The 17,568-nt window shown below is 39.9% G+C and overlaps 1 protein-coding gene across 4 annotated transcripts in view; it reads right to left on the bottom strand.

Annotated features, from left to right (window-relative positions):
- Positions 1-7,905, bottom strand: part of LOC110438637 (uncharacterized) — a 9,619-nt gene extending 1,714 nt beyond the window's left edge. For 2 of the 4 annotated variants that reach the window (XM_073948906.1, XM_073948904.1), the window contains exons 1-3: positions 7,469-7,905; positions 5,634-5,769; positions 2,768-3,419 (exon numbers count right to left, since the gene is read on the bottom strand). In XM_073948906.1, the coding sequence (XP_073805007.1) occupies positions 2,768-3,419; positions 5,634-5,715 (734 nt within the window). In that variant the 5' untranslated portion in view covers positions 5,716-5,769; positions 7,469-7,905. The remainder of the gene's footprint in view (positions 1-2,767; positions 3,420-5,633; positions 5,770-7,468) is intronic. The other 2 variants (XM_073948905.1, XM_021471557.3) reach the window with 1 other exon arrangement.
- Between the last annotated feature and the right edge of the window lie 9,663 nt (positions 7,906-17,568).

Below are 17,568 nucleotides of genomic sequence, written 5' to 3'. Positions count from 1 at the left end.
CACCCTTATAGATAGGGTGAGGAGTTCTGTCACCCGGGAGGAGCTCAGAGTAGAGTCGCTGTTCATCCTCATCTAGTGAAGGGAAGAGGGAAGTCTGGGGTTCTCTCCTAAAGCCTGGTTTATACTTCTGCGTCAAGTGACCGGCGTAACCCACGGCGCATGCACCGGGCATAGCTGTGCATTTATACTTGTGCGCGCTGTCACTGTTGGTCTGCATTAACACTTCCGAAATGCTAGGGGGCAGTGAGGTGTAAATGTTCCTCTGTGTCGAGTTTCTTCACTGCTGTTGTGTTTTTTCTGAATGTACAAGTGGTTCAAACTCGCTCATTTTGAGGCAGGAACCGGCGGACGTGCAACAACTTTAACTATGAGGTAAACACAAAACAAAACTTTCCATCCGGAGCTCCTTCACAGGACTCCGCACTTGTAAACACTTGCTCCATCAGGCTCGCGCGGCACTCTGTCCCACCCTGACTAGTCAGAGCTAACAAGCTCACCAATCACAGAGCTTGCGCTACGCGTCTGTGCGACGTGGAGTTACATTTTTTGAGAGGTGCACGTCAGCAACGCTGATGGCCACGGCGTAGGGCTATGCGTCAACACGTAGGCTGCGCCGTAGCATACATGTGCGCTTGACGCAGAAGTATAAATCAGCCTTAAGATGTCTGCCCCCATGACCCAGCCTCGGAAAAGGAGATGAAAGTGAATGAATGGAACTCAAGACAGAGGAACATAAAAACCCCACTTCCTGATAGCATTTCAGAAGTGATAATGTCAGCAACACAAACAGAATGCATCAATATCATCAGCCTGAGCTGTGGGTTTCCCCGACACTCACTCAACGCATCAAGATTGTGATGACTCATTTAAATGGTCATAGCAGCATCTTAAATCCTACAAAGTTTTTAAACTTAAGATGCATTCATTCATTTTTAAGCACTTTTCTGGGGCCGGGTCGTGGGGGCAGTAGTTTTAGGAGAGAATCCCATACTTCCCTCTCCCCAGTTACTTCTTCCAGCTCCTCCGAGGGGATCCCAAGGCGTTCCTAGGCCGGCAAAGAGACATAGTCCCTCCAGAGTTTCCTAGGTCTTCCCCCAAGATAGAGGTCTGCGGGACCCGACCAGATTTCTGCGGCGCGGGAATAAATTTCCGAATAAATTGCGGGAGCGGTCGGTAAAGGGTTTAATTTGGGACGAGAGCGGGCTGTTTAGCAATAACGTGGATATTGCTATGCGAATGAGAGAGAGCTTTGCCTATGTGTGTGCTTGGTGCTTGTGTGTGTGTATGTTAGTGTGCGCGCGAATGAGAGAGAGAGAGAGAGAGAGAGAGAGAGAGAGCTTTCCCAGATAGCAAAATACACTCGGGCCAGTTCCGGCTAGATTCTCGCCTGCCGGAGAATCTAGCTTGTGGACTCACTGCCTGATTTCGGCCCGAATCAATCGGTCAGATGCGGCTCCCGTAATCGAGCAGACGCTGCCGCATCCGCGCCAGAATCGGCCCGAGAGTAATGTGCGCTGCGGCCCGGAGCTGGCGCGACTCAGTATTTATATACCTTTATATAAAACCTTTTGGTATTACATTGGTACTTCATACATGGTATTACAAGCCTTTGAGTTGATATAACAGCAAACGCCTGTGTGTCTGCTTGGTGCTTGTGTGTGTGTTAGTGCGCGCGCGTATGAGAAAGAGAGAGCTTTGTCTGTGTGTGTGTGCTTGGTGCTGTGTGTGTGTGTTTATACAGACAGCTTGGCTGTCTGGACTGTATAGCTGGGTGATTTTCGGTATTGTTCTCCCCCACTCTTTAGCGGGATCGGGCGCGGCGGCCAGAAAACGGGGCGGGTCGGGCAGCGGGACAACAAGTTCTTAATATAAGCGGGAGTGCTCGGGTTCAGGATAAAACCTGGCGGGAGCAGGCGGGAGCGGGATTCAAAATTTAGTCTCGTGCAGATCTCTACCCCAAGGCCTCCTCCCGGTGGGGAATGCCTGGAACACCTCACTAGGTAGGCGTCGAGGAGGCATCCGAAACAGATGCCCGAGCCACCTCAGCTGACTTCTCTCGATGTGGAGGAGCAGCGGCTCTACTCCGAGCTCCTCCCGGGTAACAGAGCTGCTCAGTCTATCTTTAAGGGTGGGCCCTGCCACCCTGCGAAGGAAACTCATTTAGACCGCTTGTATCCGAGATCTTGTCTTTTCGATCATGATCCAAAGCTCATGACCATAGGTGAGAGTAGGAAAGTAGATTGACCGGTAAATCGAGAGCTTTGCCTTTCGGCTCAGCTCCTTCTTTACCACAACAGATTGTTGTGTGAGCAAATTCATTCATTCATTTTCCTTCAGTCTAGTGCCTCATTTTTTAGGGGTCACCACAGCTAAATGAACCAACAACTACTCCAGCATACGTTTTATGCAGTGGATGCCCTTCCAGCCGCAACCCATTACTGGGAAACACCCATTCACCCCATTCACCTATAGCGCATGTGTTTGGACTGTGGAGGAAACCCATGTGAACATAAGGAGAACATGCAAACTCCACACAGAAATGCTAACCGACCAAATCGAGACTCAAACCAGTGGCCTTCTTGCTGTGAGGCGACAGTGCTAACCTCTAAACCACCGTGCCACCTGTTTTAGCAAATTGCAATGCAAAAAATAATATATGTGTGGTACTCTCCCATTCACTGCCTATTAAGTTTACCCAACTATGACAGCTTGAGATGTGAAACGGGTTCAATCGTAGAAGGTACATGCTTAGTCTTTGGATACCCACCCCTGTTCTCTAGAGTGGCGCTTCATGTGATGGCTGAGGTTGGCTCGCTGCTTGTAACTCTTTCCACACTGGCCACATTTATACGGCTTCTCTCCGGTGTGAGTCCTGATGTGAGAATCAAGGTAGCTTTTACATTTAAAGTTTTTACCACACTGTGTGCAAATGTAAGGCTTCTCTCTGGTGTGAATGCCCATGTGGTTTTGAAGGGCTTGTATTTGAGTGAAACTATTCCCACACTGTTGGCAGGCGAAAGGCTTCTCCCCTGTGTGAATTCTGATGTGGAGTTTAAGGTGCTGCTTTTGCCTGAAACTCTTTCCACACTCGGGACACGTGTACGGCCTCTCTCTGGTGTGGACTCTCATGTGGACTTTAATTTTCGATTTTTGCGTGAAACTCTTTCCACACTGATCGCACGAGAAAGGCTTCTCTCCGGTGTGAATTCTCATGTGGGCTTCAAGGTTGTGCTTAAGAGTAAAGCTTTTCCCACATTGACAGCAGGTCAAATCATCGTTAGATTTGGTTTTCTGAGCTCTTTTATGTGGTGAAGTCGTCTCAGTGGATTTCTCATCAGTCAATAAATCTTGGTGTTTCTCAAACTGATTCTCTTCCCGTTCATTGAGGTCTTCGGTCTCTTCTTTCAGCACCATCAGCTCTAAAGAGAAAAAAAAATACAAGTTAAGCCCAAACTTAATGGCGCAAAGCAACACACTTGTATTGGTGCAATTACAAATTGTGAAGCTGGATAACTACATTACCCTCTATGCTAAAAAACAAAACTCAGATGGGCTGCTGGTGGCTGGGATGCACAAGAAAAGAAACCAAAAAGCCATCCTGGCGACATCCTTACGTCTTTTTATGTTTTTCAAAATCTTTTCACTAGCACCACGGTGGCGCAGTGAGTAGCACAATCGCCTCACAGCAAGAAGGTCGCTGGTTCGTGCCCCGACTGGGTCAGTTGGCATGTCTATGTGGAGTTTGCATGTGCTCCCCATGCTCGCGTGGCTTTTCTTCAGGTGCTCCGGTTTCCATTAGTGTGTGTGTGTGTGTGTGTTTGAATGAGGTTTCTCAGTGATGGGTTGCATCCACTGCCTAAAACGTGCTGGATAAGTTGGCGGTTCATTCCGCTGTGGCGACCCCAGATTAATAAAGGGACTAAGAGGAAAGGAAAATGAATGAATCTCCTCACTAGGGCTAGTCGCGGCACTTATTTTCACGTGTGTTGTTTTGACCTGAGGTGGCGATGATGCAACTCGACCCGAATCTGTTCACGTTGCATCAAGCACGTGAAAATAGTTCACCATGTTCAATTCGCTTTGCGCTCATGCTCCCTGGCATCTTTCGTAACCATCAACCGTTTTCTCAGAGGATGACAAACCAACAAACCATTGCAGTAGCTCTGATACAAGTTTTATTCATGGAAAAAGTTAAAAAGTACTGCAGTGTTTGGGTGCGCTGTGTTTGTCTGAGGTAATTAGTCTGCCATTATTACCGAAGCGTATATATTCTTTACAAATTGTGAAGCAGAAAGCTTAGTCCTAGATACATGAATCGCGGAGCGCAAGTGGTATTCTGAAATGGTCAGATGTTTTTCAAGTAGGTGCACCTGGAAATTGTGAGCGCATCACGTGCGTTCAGCTTGTACACCCTGTGCGCATCGCTCCCTATATGTGCATGCAAGCTGTGTGCCTTGATTGGAAATAATGTAAGTAAATATACAGTTGAAACCAGAAGTTTTTTAAAAACTGTCTGATGGTAAATCATACTAAATGTTTACTATTTTATGTCTGTTAGGATTACTTAAATTATTTGCATTTGCTAAATGCCAGAATAATGAGAGAACTTTTTGGAGGATAATTTTTTTTATTAATTTCTAGGCAGTCAAAAGTTTACACACATTTCCTTGGTATTTTTGTAGCTTTGCTTTTAAACTGTATAACTTTGGTCAAATGTTTCGGGTATCCTTCCACAAGCTTCTCACAAGAGTTTGAAGGAATTTCGGCCCATTCCTCCGGACAGAATTGGTGTAACTGAGTCAGATTTGTAGGCTGTCTTGCTCGCACAAGCTTTTTCAACTCTGCCCACAAATTTTCTATAGGATTGAGGTCAGGGCTTTGTGATGGCCACTCCAAAACATTCACTCTGTTGTCCTTAAAGCACATTTAAGCTGATTTGGCTGTATGCTTAGGGTCGTGGTCTGTTTGGAAGACCCATTTGTGGCCAAGTTTAAAATTTCTGGCTGATGTTGCTTCAGTATTTCAACTTAATATTCTTTCTTCATACTTCACAGTTGGGATGGTGTTCCTAGGCTTGTAAGCTTTCCCCTTTGTCCTCCAAATGTAACACTGCTCATTATGGCCAAACAGTTCAATCTTAGCTCCATCAGAGCACAGGACATGTCTCCAAAATTTTTTTTCCCAGTATAATTTAGCAAATTGTAATTCTGGCTTTTTTGTTGATTTCCCCATGTTGTCACACAAGGAAGCAGTGTGTTTGAGGTTTTCCCTATATACTATTCTACATTTGCGCCACCAATTAACTCAAATGTTGTCAATTAGCCAATCAGAAGCTTCCAAAACCTTGATACATTCGTTCAGTGGCTAATCAGCCGGAATCACCTGAAGTGATGTGAGGGTGATCAGCGAGACCTAGCTGTCACTCAAGTGGCCACGCCCTTAATTATGTGGACTTAATAAAACCTAATATAAAGGAAACAGAACAGTTCTAAAAAAAACATTAACCCCCACAGTTGTCATGAAGGGTAATATTAGCTATATGCACTAAAGCCGTCTTCACATCAGGCTGTAATCATTGCAGTCAGTAAACATCTGGAAGAGACATTTAATGAAATGATTAAGTTGATCTGAACCTGTTTGTTCCTCTGGATCTTCCTGTTTGACTGTAAACGTTTCAATCTTCAGGTCTTCACTCTCCTCTTTAATAGACGCCATCTCAATCAGCTCTCTAGTTCACTATCAACGCATTGCTGAGGGAGCTTAGATCACCTAAGCAGATTAAAAACACTGTAAATTTCTCTCTTCACATGGGAAAATGCTGTAGTGTATTACAGTGTATAGTATTTACAACTCTGTTAATGATTGTTTAGGCATATAGTGAACTGATACACTGCAATAAATACTGTAGTGTAGTTTTTACTACCGTGAATTTAGTCATACCACACTTGGTACATTGTAGAGTATTTTTGTTTAGATTACCATTGGAGTTATATAACCACAGCAACTATAGAATAACTACAGATTGACTTACATATGGTTCAAAAGCACTACATTCACTATAAGTAACTATACAATTTGTAAGGTGCAAATTTAATAAATATAAACACAAACTATTAATTTTGACGCTATTTACGGTATAATGTAAATACCTGTGTTTATGATTATTATTCCACATTTTTAAAAACATTTGCAGATGAGTCGTATAACTTGTAATTCTGATGTTAACATTGTCGTTTTCTGTTTTTTTTTTTTTTTAATTGTGTGTTTTAACAATACAAACATATTAATCATAACAATAATAACAAGTAAATTAATTATAATAATATCAATAATAAAGTAAGATAATAAAAAACAGAGTAAAGACGCAAATTATTAAATTAAATATTTACAAAGTCACAGTTTTAAAACTTTTTGCTGTAAACATTTTGTAAAGTAGTTATTAAATGATTTAAGTCACAACGAAAATTCTGCAACTTATGTAGAAAATTTACATTTGTGATTATAATATTTACCCCATAAAATAAATAAATTGCTTATTAAATAAAATGTTCGTCACAAGAAAAGTAACTAATTATATCACGCATGGAAAAATCAATGGTAAAGTTACATTTTGATGACAAATAAATTGGATAAATCAGACCGAAACACATTAACATGTGGGCATTTGATCAAAAGAGGATCAATCGATTCTCACAACTTGAGTTAGGATTACCGAATTTAGATACAATCTCAATTGTAGAGTAGATATTGTGTCGCACTTTTAACTTTGTGTATCATTCTTTAACTTTGTTGGGAACACAAAATTTGCAAGGTAAGAGCCAAGCTATTCTTTCCAATTAATTCGACCTATTAGAGAAATTTTCCCCGGGAGTGATTCTTTTTTTTGACTGAAACGCGTTTCTTAGATTTTTATTACTACATTTTAGGTCGTAAACGCATCTGTCTTCAACGAAAAACTTTGGTTCTTTTTTTTTAGTCACTTTAAATGGCAAGTGGCATTTCATTAAATGAGCAATGCCATTAGGTATGGCCTTAATCACAGTATGAAATTCTTTATGAATTATATTTAACCATAAAATCACCACATGAGTACACGTTCCCTTGAGGATCAAGTAAATCACAAAGATAGTATGTTTTTCATGCCAATTCTCATAAAAAATCGATGTATTCTTTACTAAGACGCTTTAGTAGTTCCATAGCTTCACTCTGTGAGGGGAGAAATTGCGAAAGAAACATACTTTCCATGCGAAAAGTGCCTGTTTGTAAAATTTAGAGAGTTTATAGGGAGTTTGGATGGAGAAAATCTACAAGTTAACACACATTTGAGACCTACAATGTTTTTATAAATATTATGTGGGATAAAGTACCATCGAATCTGGTTAACATGGTTTTTAATCCAATTTGCTTTAACAGTGTAATTGATGTCAAAACAAATCAATCTTGTCAAAACCACTATCAGCTTTCTTACCACAGAGAACGGACGTTTTCGATGTATTTACATCGTTTTAACCAGCAGGTGACGTCAGCGCGCAGTGACTCGAAAACGAACTGAATCATTTTGAGAAACAAATGATTCAATTGACTCGGAGTTTTGACAGCTCCGTTGCCTCATGCCTATTCGTCAGTGACTGAATACATGTTTAATTACTAGCATATTCACGACACAGGAAGAAATGTGGCGCGTTTATTTCGCCACTCTCGTCCGCTTTATACTCGGAAAATATGTAATTTAAAGTGTTTAATGTTTTGAGTATTACAGTGCTACATTTAATGACAAATGTCTAACAAAAAGTCTTGTAAAAGTATCTATAACATTGACTGAATGTTCCTCTCATTTTATAAACCTTAGAAACGGCACACACCTTTTTCACAGACTGCAGAAACAGGAACGCGGAGCAGCTTTATGGCGTCACACGGCAATAACAAGATAAAAGTCACCTATAGGGAGACCCCCTCAACAAGATGGTAAACGCTTTGGGTGTATGGTCATACACAATGAATGTATAAATTATTGTTTCATTAGTATTTAATATTTATAATTTAATATATAATGTTTACCGAATGGGTTATTATTTTTGAATTTTTATATGTTTCTATTATAATCATTATACTTTAAGAAAAAAATACTTGACAGAATCAAAAATATCCAATCCAAAACAGTGATTCCCATTAAAAAAAAAAAAACACAATCTAATCACAGTCTAATAATTCTAAAAATTTAAATCAGATCCTAAAGATAGTGGAAATTCCAATAAATTGAGTCATACAAATATTTAAAAAGTGAAATGCCTATTAAAAAAATTCTGAATGTCCATTGGAAATTTAGGAAATATTTAGGAAAGGATAGACTGAAATTCCAATAGGATTTTTTGACAAGGGTTAGATTACACTGGTATAAAGACATAGTACGACAATTATTCTAAGAGATTAACCACAAAGTCTCCAATACTATTTTAAGTATTCTCAGAAAATAATACAAAATTACAGAGTATTTGAAATTCTCAAGATGAAAAACACCATCTTGGTATTAAACGAATGGAATTCCTTTATTATATACAGTGTTGGGGAGGTTACTTTGGAAATGTAATAGATTACAGATTACAAGTTACCCCATTTAAAATGTAATAGTGTACCATTTTAATTATTTTATAAAAGTAAAGTAACTGATTACATCTGATAACTTTCTGATCACTTTCAAGTTTTCAATGAATGTTTTCATTTCATTCACTGTTGGAATTTTCAACATCGTTCATCACTTGAATTAAGTTTATATTAATTATGTTGGCTTGAGAAAGCCAAATTTGGCCAAAAGCTGTATTTAGATGTGTTAGATTTTGTTGCTATATCTTTAACGGTTATCAGACTTATAGTTTTCCAATAAATAATTTTTAAGCATTATTTTTCTCAAAATATGGCGAGCCATTTTTTACTTAAACTCCATATTTTTTTACTGATATGGCAAGCCATTTTTGCATGTATAACCTTCAAACTTATTAAGCATTGTATTTTCAAAAAAATACGGCAAGCCATTTTTACATAATGTTCATTCCCTTAGTCCCTTTATTAATGAGGGATTGGCTCGTTTGACTCATGCTAGCAAATGGGACTTCCTGTGTACTATGCATGGCAACAATGGTAATGGAAGCCAAGTGCTAATAACGATTAGCTACATGCTATGAATGATTATCTAAATGCAATAACATATGCTAGAAATGCCTACTAAGTATTAGCATTTGATCAAACATGTACACGAGCATTGCCATTTAGCAACTGCTTAGCAACCATCTAACAATGCCATAATTGTTTTAGCAACTGCCTAGCAACCACTTAGCAACCGCCGTCGTGCTTCCTGCCAACTGCCATTCCCAGTCCTAGCGCAGTCACGTTGGCTTTCTTAAGCCAACATCAAAGTTTATCAATAAACTTTAGGTTCTAGTTTAATTTTAAAGTACAGCTATCACAAAACCAGACCTTAGAACAAAAAAAAGTTTACTGTTGTTACAAAATCTAAATTTTAGTTAGTTGTGTGGCATTTACCATAAAAAAACATTACTTTTTTTTTTGCAATTTTCATTTATAAAACCGGAGCAAGTTCAACCTGAGCCGTTTGTTGTCGACCCCCAAAAAACAGGTAGAAGTCGTCATTCTCACCATCATATAGATTTTCTTTCATTGTATAAACACCGGCCTCACAGCTCCGTGAATGTCGGTGCCATTACTTACTGATCTGCGATCAGTAAATATAGCTCGTGTGGACGCTACTGCGCTACTTGACTAATAAAATAGCTTCGCTACTGAAAAGCTATTTGATTGATATAGTAGCTATGCTACTGCCGTGCTAATGATAAATGTAGTTAAGCTAGTAGCCAGTGCATTCAGCGGCAAAGAAGATTAACGTAATTGGTAGTTGTGGTGCACCACAAATTCAAACCAGAAAACGAATGGCCCTAGCATCGTGCATATCAAAAACAGGCAAACAAATAGATTAATATTATTCAACATATGCCAGATTTTCAAAGAATATTTTAAGATGTAATCTTTAACATTTTCATAAGTAACTAATTTAATTTCACATTTTTTCTCAGTATCCATATCGAACTACTGCTACTTTTCGTTTGTAATTAAATTACGTAACGCCGTTACATGTAACTAGTTACTCGCCAACACTGATAGTAAGACGATTAATTCCAGGGGATAAACCACAAAGTCTCCAATACTATTTTGAGTATTGTCAGTAAACAATACGAAATTCTCGCAAAAAGAAAAACACCATCTTGGTTTTACAAACGAATGAAAATCCTATATTAAAAATAATAAAAATAAAGTCGTTTATAGTTTGAAACTATTGAACGACATACATTCTTGGCTAATTTTGTAAAGAAAATCGTATATTTGATCGACTTCAAATGTTGGCTACTGTGCATTGCTCTAGTTGGGACGCAGGGCCGGATATAACCAATAAATGAGGTAAGCAGCCACTTAGGGCCCCTGGGGAATTAGAGGTCCCAGACCAATGGAAAAAAAGCCTAAATTAATCACATAGCTGTGTGTTTCACATTTTCTGTCATGATGTAAAATCTGGCTATAACTGTTAAGATTTCAAAGTTATTACTTATTTCCAAAACCGGGGGCCCCCATGAATAATGGAACGTTCCGTTCCGTACTGCACCTGTGCGAGTTGTGAGTGCAGTGCAGTTTTTAGGTGTTACTGGAGATTTTGGAGACTCGTGTCTGTGCTGTACCGTTCCTAACATTACTCTTTGCCATAGATATATACACTAGATATCGCATAGGGACCCTGAGCATGCGTCAATAGCGCCGCCACATTGGTACAGTGCTCCCAGGACAAATGTCATTCAACCGCACTAGTCAAGACAGTGTTATTACGTGAAGATGCCGGACTTTAGCTCGGTGTACGGGTGTAGTAACGAGCAAACAAAGAAAACTAAGCACAAAGGCAGAACATTTCATAGGCAATATTACGTTTATTTCTGTTTTTGTATGTTCTGAACTTTTGTGCTAATCAGGTAACGTTATTGAGGATAACAGTCACTTACTGCATTCACCATACGGCACAGCAGCTACAACTCGCACTAAACACTCGGCTTATGCTAGTTTTGTTGAATAAAATCAGCAAACAATGCAAAAGAAATATGACAACGAGATGCTGCGCTGCCAGAAACGTATTACAGTCCGCTAGTGAAAGAGTCGTTCGAGGGATTCATTCACAAACGAATCGCTCCCTCCGTCAGTATGAGAAGTGAAAGCAGGAGAGGAGCTGTGTTTCAGGACACGATTTGATCAAATTTAACAGGGAGGGTGATGTAGAAAAGAATGTAGAAAAGTGATGTAAATTTATAATTTTCGTAATTAGAAAAAAAAATTACATACTAACATCCAGGACAACTCCCGATCACAGATATATGTGTATATCTCTTGCTTTGGATAGCCACAGTCCTCCACTGTACCTTGGTCCCGCATTCATTTCAAAGGAGCGCTACCCTGTACCAAGATGGCGGCGCTATTGACGCATTCCGTCCAATTGACAACAAGCCAGGCGACATCTAATGTATATATCTATGACTCTTTGCAACAAGCTGCAGGTGATGCCTCAGAGCACTCAAAGGCGACACCGTGCCACACAGCCGTCTCTCACACCTCCAGCATTGGGAGCAGATTATTCCTCTGCATAGCGACGGCAAATGTTTCAGCCCCGTGAGCATGAGGTATTCATGTTTTTTTTAGATATTACTATTAAAATCTTATCACAAAATGGCTAAATAACTGTACATCGGGTGCTCAAACTCGGTCCTGGAAGGCTGGTCTCCTGCAAAGTTTAGTTCCAACCTCAATCAGACACACCTAGGCTAGCTAACCAAGCTCTTACAAGGCTTTCTAAAAACATCCGTGCATGTGTTAAAGCAATTGGGAGCTAAAATCTGCAGAAATACCTGCCAACACTGCCGTTTTTCACACCAAATCTCCTGCCACCCTCCCACTTTGTTATTTCTCCCAGCAAACTCTGGTAATTCCCCCACCCATGGGCATTTAGTGGTTTTATTATGGTAAATGTCCACATTAGTAGACTTCAGAATCACATATCCTTATATTTCTCCCTCATAAGGTGATCAGAATCCACATGTCTGAAAGTGTTTTGAACTAAAATGGTTTTAAATTTTGATGACAGTCGGTAGAGTGATAATCAAACATGAGGAAAGAGCAGCAGAGCTGATCGTCTGCAGATTCAGGTAAGCTCCTCCTGTGTTCATGTCTCTCCAGGCCTGCTTCGGCTCGGTGTTTCCATCAGATAAACACCCTGAGGAAGCCCGGACGAAGCCTGATTAAGTCTGTGGAAGAGCAGCTGACACACTCTCTGTAGAGAATAGTTAAAACAAAGCAGTTTCTCATTAGTTAATGACATAGCATATCCGGAGTAATGGTTATTATAGATACTGATATCTGGTTCTTCTTTTAACAAAGTTTAGATTCCCAAAGACAAAAATTGTGTTAAACAAAAAACATGTAAGCATACACCCTAAGCATACTGCCAAATTAGTTAAAATGTCGGTTTAGGACATCAGAGTGAATGTTTTGGAGTGGCCATCACAAAGCCCTGATCTCAATCCTATAGAAAATTTGTGGGCAAAGTTGAAAAACCTTGTGCGAGCAAGACAGCCTACAAATCTGACTCAGTTACACCAATTCTGTCCGGAGGAATGGGCCAAAATTCCTTCAAACTCTTGTGAGAAGCTTGTGGAAGGATACCCGAAACATTTGACTAAAGTTATACAGTTTAAAAGCAAAGCTACACAAATACCAAGGAAATGTGTGTAAACTTTTGACTGCCTAGAAATTAATAAAACAATTCGTTCATTCATTTTCTTGTCAGCTTAGTCCCTTTATAAATCCGATGTCAGCACAGCGGAATGAACCGCCAACTTATCCAGCTAGTTTTTACGCAACGGATGCCCTTCCAGCCACAACCCATCTCTGGGAATCATCCACACACACACTCATACACTACGGACAATTTAGCCTACCCAATTCACCTGTACCGCATGTCTTTGGACTGTGGGGGAAACCGGAGCACCCGGAGGAAACCCACACAAAGGCAGGGAGAACATGCAAACTCCACATAGAAACGCCAACTGAGCCGAGGTTCGAACCAGCGACCTTCTTGCTATGAGGCGACAGCACTACCTACTGCGCCACTGCCTCGCCCTAAAACAATTCTCAAAAACAAATTCTGTCAATATTCTGGCATTTAAGAAATGTAAATCATTTAGGTAATACGAACAGACCTAAAATAGTAAACGTTTAGTTTGATTTACCATCAGACATTTAAAAAAAATGGTTATGTTCCTTTTTTTGAGTGTATGTAAACTTCTGGTTTCAACTGTATAATACATGTATAATAGTTACAGAAAATTTGTTGTCATAAACAGTTTTTTTTTTTACAAAGCTCTACATTTAAAATAATTTCTTGAGTGATTATTATAGCATTAGAGGATTATGCCTGACTGGAGGTGAAATGAACACAACTAGAACTAGGGCTGCACGATACATCGTTTCAGCATCGAAATCGCCATGTGCCCATCCGCAATAGTCACATCGCAGTAGGTGCGATGCAAAGTAGGGGTGTCAAAATTAATTGTTTCTTCGGTGCACCGCGATGCAGACTTGGACAATTCGGTATCGATTCAGTAATAACCATAACCGCTTATTATGTAGTGACGTCATTTATCTCCTATGCGCTCTGTCACGAGGGAGGTGAGCGCCGTTATTTACAACACTCAGCCAACTCAGGGCCGGCCCGTGGCATAGGCACTATAGGCAAATGCTTAGGGTGCTGTATATCCAGTGGGGCGCCAGAAATGAGAGCGGTTCAGTTGGTTTTGTCTTCGATTTACCTGACACACATTCAGTTATTGACGGCAATAACTCAAAAAACGCTTACCCTAAAAAGATCTAAAGTGTGTTTCCTACAGAAAGACAAAGCTGGTTATGTTTCACAGCTGTCTTTCTTTTTTTCGCTCGACATAACGAGCACTGCTCCGTTTAAGCCCTCGCAGTCTGCGTTTACTTTAGCCGGCAGAGCTCGCGCTGAGAGGAGCTCTCTGTAAGGGACCGTCGGAAAAGTGCTTATTTTTTTCGTTTTTTTTTTCGTTTTTTTTTTTCGTTTTTCTGCTCCGCTTAGCGCGAGCTCTCCCTGTTGCAAGGGCTTAAGTGTGTTTGTTTGTGTGTGCGTGTGTGTGTATGTTTGTTTGATGCTGTCTATGTTTGTGAATGTGTTTGAATGAGAGACAGTGTGTTGCTGTGTGTCTGTGTGTTTATACAGACAGCATGTTATAGCCTCCCCCCTAAAATATAACACTATATATGGAAAGCATCGTCAATGCACCGTGATGCACCGAACTATCGAATTGAACCGAATCGATGGCATGATAATCCGAACCGAACCGTGAGACCAGTATAGGTTCACACCTCTAATGCAAAGCAAAAAAATATATATATTTATGTATAATTAATATAATTAAAGAAAATATATATAATTTCTAAACTGTCTACGGTTCTATATTTATCTGATATAAATGAATTAGCTTAGACATAAGGAATTTGGAAAAACGAATTTATCAGCACACATTGCGTAACATGCTTCATGCATGCAGTCTCAGGATGACCGTGACGAAATGAGCGCGGAACGGGAGAAAGGCGCCGAAATGGAAGATTTGGTTGGAAAAAGAAACGCAACATCGGTTATATGGAAGTATTTTGGATACAAAAATGTAAAAGTATTTTGTCGGGAGTGCCTGGTAGTTGTGGCCACAACTCGCGGAAACACCACTTATTTGTTTGACCATTTAAGTTGGCATCACAAAGCACTGTATGACGAATGCGGAGCCAGATCAGATTGTCGTCCAAACAAAAAACTATTTCGGATGCCTTTGCCAGTGTAATGCCATATGAGAAGGGATCCAAACGGCAGAAAGATATCACTGATGCCATTACATTTCACCTCGCAAAAGACACGGTACCATGAACACGGTTTTGCAAACATGATCCGGATATGTTATGCCGTCACGCACTTATTTTTCTCAAATTGCCACACCAGAGCTGTACGACAAATGCAAGGCACAAGTGGAAACTGAGCTATTGTCACGAGTAAAATATGACGCAGCAACAACAGATTTGTGGTCCAGCCGACCAACCGACCCCTCATAAGTCTGACTGTACACTTTGTGGATGAGGGCTTCCAGCTGAGAAGTCGCTGTTTGCAAACAGCATTTTTTCCCCGATGACCATACAGGCGAGAACATCGCAATGGGGATGAGAGAAGCATTGGCTGCTTGGAGCCTGGATGAGAAACGTCTCGTCACTATAACAACAGACAACGCTGCGAACATGGTAAAGGAGGCCGCCCTCAACAAGTGGACCAGGTTGCAGTGCTTTGGCCACCGGCTGCATCTTGCAATTGGTAAATGATACCCAAGCATTTTACTACTGTTGCTTTTGCTATGCAGGATTTGACTTAAAATAATAAAAAAAATTCTAAGTTGGGTTATTTATCATATTGTTTTTGTTTTGTAATCTAAGGCTAATTTAATTCTCTGGAAGCTTCTTTTCCCGAATATTTATTTATAAAATAAATTGTATTCTCCATTTGTTTACAAGACTCAAAACTTACTAATGTCCCTATATTTTGGGTTTTGATGAGGTAAAGAAGATTGAAGGATTCGGATTTCTGCTTTCCAATCCGTCTCATCATGGACTAACGTTTATCCTTTTCATCATACCGTTTCTCAGTATTTAACTGTGAATTGATTTTAATTAATGAATAAGTTAACACATTGCTTAATATAAGAATGTTCAGTGCATTTGCCTGTCTCTTTATACCTATTTTCAGGAGCCAGCAAACTAGGTCAGAGGTCATGGAGACCTTGAGTGGAACTGACGGCTGAGGACTGGAAGCAACTGTTTCTATTGTTATTTCTAGGAGTTAATACTGTCTAAAATGTCTAAAGTGATTTTGCTGTTTTTACGGTTAAATCTGTTAAAGTGATTCTACTTTTTATTCAAGATAGAGTTTGTGTAGTAAGAATATAACTGCCTGAATGTAGATTATACCAGTTTTGAACCAGTTTCGATAAAGACGGCTGACAGTACACTCAGCCTTGGATAAGAAACAGATTATACTTTATGTGTGTGTATTCTATTTGATTGTTGATCCGTTTCAGAGGTCTGGAGCCAGCTCTAATCAGTCTAAGGGATGTCTGACGTTTATGCTTAAGATATTGTTCAGAATATACGCACAAACTCCACGTGGAAATGTTCCTATTCTATCTGTTTTAACCAATCAGTTTAGGACACCTGTATGTGTGACGCTGTTTATGACGTTATTTGAGAGTATAATTGTTATTGATTGTGATTGTAAGCAGAGCAGCCTAGGAACTCATTGCGAGTGTTGAAGCTGTCTTCTGCGAATGAAACTGCAAACTATCTTCAGTAAACTTGATTTATTTATTTAAATCTCTGACTTCGGCTCTTCTTCATCTACCAGACTGGTCATTCTTTGGGTCAAACTGTAAACTATCCCTACAAGATAAATAATAAATATTAATATTGTAAAACAATTAAATAATATTATAATAGAAAATAATATGATATAAAGAGAAAATTTGCGAATATTTATATATGATATTTAATGAGAAATTTATTTTTTATCTTATTTATTAGAATTATTAATATGCAGTTTCTTAATTTTGTTTTTATGTTTCCAGAAAATGCAGTGAAAAGGTATGGACGCATTGATCGTGCTACAGGTATCTGTAAAAAGCTGGTGGGTCACTTTTCTCACAGCTGGAAGGCCAGAAGTGCCCTAGAAAAAGCACAGAAGGCCCTAAATTTACCAGTACATTCCCTCATATCAGAATGCCAAACAAGATGGGGTTCCAGACAGATGATGATCAGCAGGATTTTAGAGCAGCAGAAGGCTTTAACTCAGGTTACCCAAACGGCAAGGCATCTGATTCCAACCTGGCAAGATATAGATGTCCTGGAATATGTCAGCAAGACACTGCTGGATTTCACAGATGCACTCTCAGGAGAAGATTATGTTAGTGTCTCCTATGTGAAGCCGGTTCTTCACCTCTTCAGCACTTCAATGCTATTAACGCATGATGAAGACACTGACCTGACTGAGACCTTGAAGAATGAGATGTTGCACTACATACACGAGAAATATAAAGATGATGCTACTCAGGAGCTGCTAGATGTGGCATCTTGTTTGGACCCCCGATTCAAGATGGACTACATTAATGCAGACAACAAGCCCAAAGTAAAGGCCAGAATTGCATCAGAGATGATGGAATAACAGGAAGAGATCGTAAGCTGCAGCGCTGAGGTAACAGCACAAAGTTGCTGAAACATCCCAGGCTAAAAAAGCCAAGAAGTCCTTGGGAAGTTTCTTTAAACAGAGTGGAGCTACAGCAAAGAGTGTTTTCTCTGTAACCATTAAGGATGCTGTGGAAGCAGAATTAAACAACTACTTACTGACACCTTCTATAGACA

This window comes from Danio rerio, chromosome 4 (genome assembly GCF_049306965.1).
Source record: "Danio rerio strain Tuebingen ecotype United States chromosome 4, GRCz12tu, whole genome shotgun sequence".
In the NCBI taxonomy this organism is placed as follows: domain Eukaryota; kingdom Metazoa; phylum Chordata; class Actinopteri; order Cypriniformes; family Danionidae; genus Danio; species Danio rerio.
Note: the sequence above shows the minus strand (reverse complement) of the source record. Positions and strands in the feature narration are given on the sequence as shown.